Consider the following 9,081-nt stretch of genomic DNA (forward strand, 5'->3'; position numbering starts at 1 on the left):
CGCTTCGCCCCTGCACCCAACTCCTGTGTTAACAACATGAACACAGACGCACTTCCGTTGGAGGATTCGCGGCAGACAAAGGGCCTGACTCGCTCCCCGGCGCCTCTCCGAGCGGAGCCCACGGCCCAGCCCGGACCGTCCCCACGGCGCAGGCGCAGGGCGTCTGAGCTTGGGCATGCGCAGACGCCCAGGGAGCCATTTCGCGGGGCCGCCAACCTCAAGCGGAGAGCGACTGCGCAGGCGCCCTCCGGGAGGCGGGGCCCCGCCCGGGCCGGCAGCACGCGTGCGCGAGGGAACCGGAAGGGGCGGTGTTGGGCGTGGCGCCTGCGCAGTGGGGCGGTGCCGGGGGCGGGGCGCGGCGGCCGTCAGCTGACTGTGGCGGCGGCGGCCTCGCGGTGACGACCGTTGGCGTCGCAGGCTCCCCCGGGGCGCGAGGGCTCGTCTGGCCTCTCTCGGGTCGGCGGGGCGGCCGCAGCACCATGGCGACCACCGTCAGCACGCAGCGCGGTCCGGTGAGCCCCCGAGGCGAGGTCGGGCGGGGACGGCGACCTGCGGCGGCGGCAGGCGGGGCCTCGGCCCTGGCCCCTTCCCTCGGCCGCGGCGGCGGGCGCTGGGCTGACGGGCTGGCGGACGTGAGCGGCTCTGGGCCAGGCTTGGGCTTGCTCCCGCCCCAGGGCAGAGCGGACGGGAGGCCGCCCCGAGGGACAGGGCCCACGCCCCGGGTGGGCTCCTAGATGGAGGAGCCCACACCCTAAAGACCCCTGGTTGGAGGAGGCCCCCTGCGCCCCGGGTGGGCCCCCAGGTGGAGGAGGGTCCCCTTGGCCCCGGGTGAGTCCGCCAGGTGGGGGAGGATCCCCTGATGGAGGAGGGCCCACGCCCTAGTCCGTCCCATATGTGGAGGCAGGTCCCTGTTTGTCACGCAGAGCCAGGGCAGTAGTGATCAGCTTTTGGGCCCAGCTGCGTCCCCAGTTAGTGGCCACTGTTCAGAGCCTCAGTTTCTTCATTAGCAAATGAGAGGGTAGGAGCCAAGAACTTCAAAGCGTCCTTCCATCTCCGGGTTTCTCCTTCTGAGTGTTGCCTCTCACATTTCTGTAGCGTCTCTGCAGGAGAGCTGGTGTAGGCTGACTCAGGACCGGCCCGGGCCTGAGTGGCCTGCCTGCTCGCTGAGACTGGGCTGGGCGGCTGTCACAGCAGTGAAGTCTTTATCGACAGCGGTTCGTGACGAGCCATAGGTGGCGCGATGTGCAGTGTCCCTTTAGTCAGGAAGTGCAGTACTGGACGTGGTTGAAGTACCATGGTTACCGGGGCTTTCCTCACCCTTAAAACTGGATCTTGACAAGTCTTGGTGTTTTTCCTGATGAGAGGAGAATTCTTGGCATAAAACGTTTTTTCTGAGTTTGAAATGAACCCCAGGTTTTGTTTGAAGCCCTGTTGTGCACAGATAGCTTTTCCGAGGACTCCGAGGCACACCAGACCCACGTCTGGTCACACCGAGGTGTGGACTTGGCTGCGTCTGGCCGGTGGTTCTGGCTCCATCTTCAGTCCAGCAGCGTGAACTACAGCAGCTGGATCGCGTCAGCACTTTCTCTCTTCCACCCAGCTGGCAGATGAGACGCAGGGGACCCACTCACTCCCATCTCTGTCCCCTTCTGGAGAGCGGTGGCACAGCGGCCGGGCAGGATGGCCCCTTCCTCACCGTGCGGTCTGGGAGGTGTCCTCCACCTCCTGGGAACCCGGCCCGTCATCTGGAACCTGACCCGGCTGTGGGACTGAGTTTGAATTCCTGTGATGTCGAGCACAAGCTGAGCGGGCAGTACCAGTTAGCTCTTCCTGTCACTGAGGGAAGCGGTCACCCAGCACTGTGACGACGTGCAGGTCACACTGCGATGAGTAATTGGCGTGTCAGATAATGTTCAAACACGCAGGGTCTGTGGTGTCCACTACTGACGTTTGTCGGACTTTCCATGTGGTGTTTCCTGGGCTGTGTAACTTAGCCGGACACTGCAGCATGTGTAGACAGGTGTTTCAGGGGTGCCCGTTGACCTGTAAGGAAGCAGCCATGCTGGCCCTGGGTCACGGCTGTCAGGGGCTCCAAGAAGGTGTTGTCAGTGACCAGGGTCCGGAGTGCCTGTTGGAGTATGTGTGACTGTTTCAACCAGCATTACTGACCGCGACATTTAGGGCAGCACCGATACAGGGAACAACCAGGGACAGTTCTTGCTATCGGGATCTTGCAGGGCAGCGGAGGAAGCACGACGGCACAGGTGCACCGTGTGGTGACAGTCGCCATCAGGTCTGCGGTCTTAACTTGAGTGTCAGGTGCTGGGACAGTTTCTCAATGGTGGCCTAACCTGGGCTGGACGTGGGGTGAGGGAGTAACATCTACCCTGAACCTGAAGGAGGAACGGGGTGTGGGGCGTATTGAAAGCAGAAGCAGGCAGGGTCTGGAGGTGGAGAGGAGAGGAGGGAGGTCGGGGGCCCTGGGCCGCACGCGGGCTTGGCCCTGGCGACAGTCTGGTCCGTGCAGCACTCCCTGCAACGCGTTGGCTGGCACACGCCCTGCACAGTGCCCTCCTTCCCCTGGCCTGCTTCCCCGTGGACCACGCGTGCTCGGAGAGACGGCTGGCCAGGTGCTGGAGTCGAGTGCACCTCTTCTTGCGCAGGATGTGCTGACGTGCTACGTGTTCTGTCACTCCTTTTTCGGTTGCCTCGTGGAGCCATGGCGGCACAGCATCAACAGGGTGCTGGGCTTTCAAGTCCAGAGCGGCTGTGATGCAGCCAATGCTGATGAAGGTGGCGCTGGGTAAGCACCAGGCCCTGGCAGGCAGCGCTGCCAAGTGTCCACCCTGGCAGGGCTGAGCTGGCCCAGGGTCCCGGGTCTGGACTTGGGCTCAGGGCAGCTGTGACTGTGGCTGGCCGTTGCCTCCCACTAGTGCTGAGGGTGACAGCGAAGTCCGTGGGCTGTGAAGGAGCAGAGGGGCCTCTCACGGGGGCCTGGAGGTGGGGTGTGGAGAGGATAGGCGTAGAACCAGCTAGATTGTTCTGAAAGAGGTCTTTGGGTTTTCCCTCCAGGAGAGCCGGTGCCGTTCTCACTTTCGGGAGATACAGTGTTTGCATCTTCAGGATGGCGTTTTTCCTTGCATAGCCCTAAGGGATGCCACAACCCTGTGCTGTGTTTGCCTCTCTCTTAAAAAATGCGACTATTGGCCGGGCACGGTAGCTCACGCCTGTAATCCTAGCACTCTGGGAGGCCAAGGCGGGTGGATCGCTCAAGGTCAGGAGTTCGAGACCAGCCTGAGCAAGAGCGAGACCCCGTCTGTACTAAAAAATAGAAAGAAATTATCTGGACAGCTAAAAATATATATATAGAAAAAATTAGCCGGGCATGGTAGCACATGCCTGTAGTCCCAGCTACTCGGGAGGCTGAGGCAGAAGGATCGCTTGAGCCCAGGAGTTTGAGGTTGCTGTGAGCTAGGCTAACGCCACGGCACTCACTCTAGCCCGGGCAACAAAGCGAGACTTTGTCTCAAAAAAAAAAAAAAAAAGCCACTATTTGGAATTATAACCCTTTTCTACCCATTCCACCATCTCCGGTCCCTACACAGAGTAACGTGTGGGCCCCGCCTTCCATGCGAGAGCTTGGAGGCCTTTCGGGAGACTGCCTCAAAGCACAGTGGTGCCTGCCAGCCAGGGAGGCACAGCTCAGAGCAGGGGCAGTGGCAGCGGTTTTGGCAGGCCTCCTTCGTGGGCGTGGGTGTGCCGGGTGCATCCAGGCTGATCCTGACTCCTTGTTCTGCTGGTGCAGATGCGGGCGACCTGCAGGTCCAGGTGGAGGCAGCCTGGTCCTGCCTGTTCACGGCTTCTCCCTTGGGGGGCCCGTGCCGCCCTGCCCTTTCACCCTTCACTGCCATGACAGTTGTGGCCAAGTCAGTGACTTCATGACGGGTGGCAGAGGGTGGCTTTTGAATTTTGTCATTTGTTCCACATTTAACTAGGACTGTCCGTAAAGATAAGCTTTCCCACCAGCCGGTGCTGCCTGGTTGTGCAGAGATACCCGGGGAAAGGAAGGGCAGCTAGGTGCCGGCTCTTCCCTCTAACTTCCCATCGCCAGAGGAAGGATTGGTTTTGTTTTTAGGTTTGTGTTGGCCTTCTCTTTTTCAAGTGTCGTGAAGAACCTGTGATTTCCATATGTCCCCTGCGTCTCCTCCTCTGCTCACTCACGTGGGCTGGCCCTCAGGTGGGCGCCCTTTCCTGCTGGCCTGAGTCCTGAGCGCAGGGCGTGGCGCCGCCGGCTGGTCCCTGCTCCTTCCTGCCGGGAGTGTTTGCTCTGGATTCTTTCGGCCAAGTCAGTGGTGAGCACAAGTTTAGAATTGCTGCCTCTTCCTGTCACTATGTGGGGACCCGGTGGTGTCCTGGAAAGAGTAAAAGCCGTTCGTCTTTGTTTCGTCTGACGCTAGTGCGCTGCCCCAGCTTTCTTTTAAAGAGCATTTGCCTAATTTTTTTTCATTCTTTATCTTTACATTTTTCTGAACGTTTATGTCTAAGAGAGGTGTATCATCTGCAACATGTAGCTGGACTCTTAAAAAGTCAGATCTACAGGTCTGAGCCTTTCGCTGGGAACATACTACATAGTTCACAGTGACAGACACCTGCACACGTGTACATACATACGTGTTTATTTTTTAACTGTTGCTTTTGTGCTTTTATTTGTCCTACTTGTTTTTTTTTCTCTCTTTGCCTTATTTTGGATTTACTAAGCACAGTGTTCTAGAATTCAATTGTTTATTCTCCACTGGCTTGGAAAATATGTAGTACATTTCTGTTCTCTTAGGAGTTATCCCAGACATTTTAACACGCAGATTTAGCAGGTTCCGAAGTGAATCATTGTATTTGCTGTCCCCTGACCGATACGGAGACCTCAGCCACACCCCAGACCACCCCTCCGGCGGAGGTGCTGTGTGTCGTGTGCAGCTCCTGTTGTGTGGCCCCCGAGAGAGTGTGACCTTGCTCAGCCGCCGCTTGCTTGGATTCATGCACACGGTTGCTGCCCTTGTTCTTGCTGCGTCTGGCGTTCCAGACCTTCTGCCGGAATCGTTGCTTTTGCCTCAGGGTCATTTTTCAGGGTGGAAAACTCATTTTCTTTGGTGGAAAACCTAGTTTTTGTTTGTAACGGCCTTTCCTCCATTTCCTGAAAGGTATTTTCACTGCGCGTGGCATCCTAGCTACGGTTGGTTTTCCGCCCCCGAGCAGACGTTCCTTCATCCTCTTCTGCCTTTCCCTCCCCGTCTCTCCTCACTGTGTCCTCAGCGCTGCTTCTGGCCTGTCCGACAGGCTGCGGCTTTTTGTCGCCTTCCCCCAAACTCTTTGTTGAGATTTTAGTGGTAACGACTCGTGGTTTTAACGGTGGTGACGGCTCTCCAACAGGGGGCCGGTTGCCCAGCGTCTCTGGCCCCAGTGTCGCCCTTTAGCGAGCCCTTCTGGGCTTGCGTGTGGCGAGTTCGCGCCGTGCAGTGCGTGGTGTCTGAGAAGTGCCATGAACTCCCGAGCTGCTGGGTCCTTCCTGTTTCTCAGGAGACTCGGCTGCTGCTCCTGGCCGGGTCCCTCCTGGAAGTTTTGCTCACGCCGTTTCTGTCTCTGATCTTGGCGTCAGCACCAGCCAGGTGCCGGAGTTGGGCTGCAGGGTGGCTGTGTGGTTGCTGAGGACCACAAGAGGGGCCACTGTGCCAGCCGCAGGTGGAAGACCCCCGAGGCCGGGAATGGGGAGACTGTGGAGGGGGTTTGGGGGGGCTGGCTGTGGCCGTCCTGTTTAGAAAGCCCCACGGCGAGCTCCCCGCCCTTGGAGAACTGCCCCGGCAGTGGGCACGGGAGGCAGCAGACCCTCCCTCACGGCTCCATCCTCGGTCCGCTCGGACCGGGCATGCTGGCCCTCCTCGACCGGCTTCTCCTCCCCTCTTCTGTCCATGCTCAGTCCCTCCACGGTCTCACTGGTGTCCCAGCTTCACGCCCCCCCACCTGTCTCCTCCCGCCTCTTTCCTGAGGTCCAGACACACGCGGCCAGCAGCTCCTTGACGTCTCTCTCGGAGTGGGCCGGACGCTGCAGGTGGACAGGTCCTCCTCCCCGCCCACCTGTGTCTCCCATCCCCTGTGGCAGCAGCTCCTTCCTTCACGTAGCTCAGGCCAGGAGGCTTGAGACGGCCTTGTCTCCTCCGCGTCCGCCAGGCAGAGCACGTCCGGGATCGAGTCTCCCGTGGGCCCTGCCCGGCCACATCACTGCCACCCTCGCACAACGGGTCCCTGGTTGGATGGGCCCGGCCTTTTCTTGCACCCTGCCCTCACCTGCCCAGCTCCTCACCTCCCTCGGGGCCTGCCAGTCCTGGTCCCCCATCCTCCTGTCCCCTCCCTCTCTCCATTCCAGCCCTGCCGCCTCCCTGCTGTCCCGTGACCTGCCGGACAGGCTCCTGTTGGGCCTGCTGCACAAGCACTTCCCGACCCTGAGTCACTCTCACAGGGCCTGCAGGGCTGACGCCTCGCCATTCAGGTCCTGAGAGGTGGCACCTCTCACCGAGGCTGCCGTGCCCTGGGTAGCGTGCAGTGCTGCCACCGCCTGCCGTGACCTTGCAGGTTTACAGCACTTACTGCCTTTGGCACGTGATTTGGTTACTGATGCTGCCCGTGTGTCTTCTCTCATTAAATGTGAGCACCATAAGGGCGGCGATTTCCCCAGCTCTCACTGAAAGTTGCCAGCGCACAGTGGCCTTGGGAGGCGTCTGCAGCGCACCTCGTGGTGTGCCCGGCTCCTGGGCCCTGCCCCAGCACCTTGCCGAGCCTGCCTTGTCACACCCTGTCTGCCTCCGGCGCTCTGTCCCCCTGGGCCTGTTGCTTGGCTGGTTTTTGTTTTGTTTGAATGAGGACAGGGTTTTCTGTCTCCGCTCCTGGCACTTGGGACATGAGGCTGCGTGCTGTGGAATTCCCGGTAGAGACTGCATTTAAAGTCACTTGTTCTGTGCTCAACTTTTATATTCTAACCTTTGGGGACTCTCTAACCCCGGGTGGCAGGACGGCCCTGGACCTGCCGAGTGCACACGTGTGCCATCCGCTCGTTCGCTCAGGGGTTATTTACCGAACGTGTCGTGGGCCTGCAGGCCGCTGTGGAGCGCGAGGGCCGGCGCCTGGTTGAAGCGGGTTTCGGGCGGTGGGGGCTGCAGGGTCAGAGGCTGGTCCAGCCTCCTGGTGCTGCTCCCGTGAAGGGGGAAGATGACAGCCAGTGCTGATGGACGCGGAGCCCAGGGACGTGGTGTCGTGGTGGTTTTTTGCTTTTAACTGGGGAGGTGTTACTTTTGAGTGAATACGAGCTACCCCTGCTCCCCAAGGAAGAGGGAGATGGCAGGTGTTGGTCCTTGAGTGGGTGGGCGCGGGGTCCAAGCGGCAGGGCAGAGCTTTCCGCTGGACACTTACTGCTGGCAGGAATATGCACAGCAGGTGCTTAAAAAGCGTTTAGCTTAGGAGTGACCACACACATTACATGGTAACGAAAAATAATTAAGACTTTATTTCTGTGCCAAAACTAAAATTTGGACTCGAAGGGGTATTATTTTAAATAGAAGTGAATTTTGCAAATCTCTTCTTTCATGATGGAAAAGTTCAGTGTGTTGGGGTAGAACTCCGGCCCCAACTGGGAGGGGGCATCGGTCGGTGCTTTCCCTGTGATCCTCTCTGACAGCCCTACGTGGGGTGGAAGAAACAGTGATTCTAAGAAATATGAGGCTGGGCGCGGTGGCTCACACCTGTAATCCTAGCACTCTGCAAGGCCGAGGCAGGTGGATTGTTTGAGCTCAGGAGTTCGAGACCAGCCTGAGCAAGAGCGAGACCCTATCTCTACTGAAAATAGAAAGAAATTAGATGGACTACTAAAAATATATAGAAAAAATTAGCCGGGCGTGGTGGTGCATGCCTGTAGTCCCAGCTACTCAGGAGGCTGAGGCAGGAGGATCACTTGAGCCCAGGAGTTTGAGGTTGCTTTGAGCTACATTGATGCCACGCACTCTACTGAGGGCAGTAGAGTGAGACTCTGTCTCAAAAAAAAAAAAAAAGAAATACGAAGTTATGTTTTCAAACTGTGTTTAAAATAGGCTAATATTTATAAAAGCAGCTTTTGTTTTAAGAGAAGTTAAAATCCAGAGAGCTACTTGTCTTTTTATCCCCAAGCTATTTCGTGTGTGTGGTAAAAAGAAATTGTTTTTTAAAATAACTATTAGGATCTAAAAGTATAAATAAATTAAAACTAAATCTTCCCTGCCTCCCTCCCCCCCGAGATCCGTTCTTGAAAATTCTTCCAGCATTTTTGTACACAGACCTCCTTACAGTTCTACACGGTGGGTGGTGCCTCACCTCCCTCTGCCTCCAGGTGTCGGGGGTCCCCGCGGCTCGCAGCACGCGACAGCCTTTCTGGTCTGGCGGGCCCCGCGCCTGCCTGGCGGAGCAGAGTCTCGCTGGGCAGCCAGCACCGCGTGCTCACGGGCCGCACCTGGGAGGGCTCCTAGCAGTGGCGTCGTTGGGTCTTCACGCAGGCATTTAAAGTTATTTTTTGCTGTCGAACTCAGCATGTTCATCTTACACATTTAAGTAAATCATATTAAAAATAGGACCCGTTATATATCAAGATTAATTTCATTTCTATATTCCCAAGTTTTTCAATCAGGATAAAACACATATTTTCAAGTGACCATTCAAACATTTTATCCATCATAACACAACAAAAATAAATTTTAGGATTAGCTCTGAATTTTAGAAATACATTAAAAAGTACATGGTTATCGATGGCTGCAGTCTCATCGCTGAAATGATGCGGTTTACTGTAGCGCCTAGAGTTCCCGTCACTTGTGAACCTTTCACTTTGCTAACGGTGGTGTCTCGAAGGCCTGGAAGTCTTTCCTCCTCTGAGCGAACTCGGGCTCAGCTGAGAGGGCGTGGGGGTCGCGGCAGCAGCAGACTCGCCTTGCTCCTCCGGCAGCCAGCCCCAGAGAACTAATGCGGTTTTGTCTCCCTTCTCTGTCTCTAGGTTAAATTGAAATTTTTTCTAAT

The 9,081-nt window shown here is 57.3% G+C and overlaps 1 protein-coding gene across 1 annotated transcript in view; it reads left to right on the forward strand.

The window, feature by feature from the left end:
• Nucleotides 1-325: 325 nt before the first annotated feature.
• TOLLIP (toll interacting protein) overlaps nucleotides 326-9,081 on the forward strand; it is a 25,006-nt gene continuing 16,250 nt past the window's right edge. Inside the window, exon 1 of the mRNA XM_012652007.1 lies at nucleotides 326-512. Within this exon, the coding sequence (XP_012507461.1) occupies nucleotides 480-512 (33 nt within the window). The 5' untranslated portion in view covers nucleotides 326-479. The remainder of the gene's footprint in view (nucleotides 513-9,081) is intronic.

This window comes from Propithecus coquereli, unplaced genomic scaffold (genome assembly GCF_000956105.1).
Source record: "Propithecus coquereli isolate 6110/MARCELLA unplaced genomic scaffold, Pcoq_1.0 Scaffold377, whole genome shotgun sequence".
In the NCBI taxonomy this organism is placed as follows: Eukaryota; Metazoa; Chordata; class Mammalia; order Primates; family Indriidae; genus Propithecus; species Propithecus coquereli.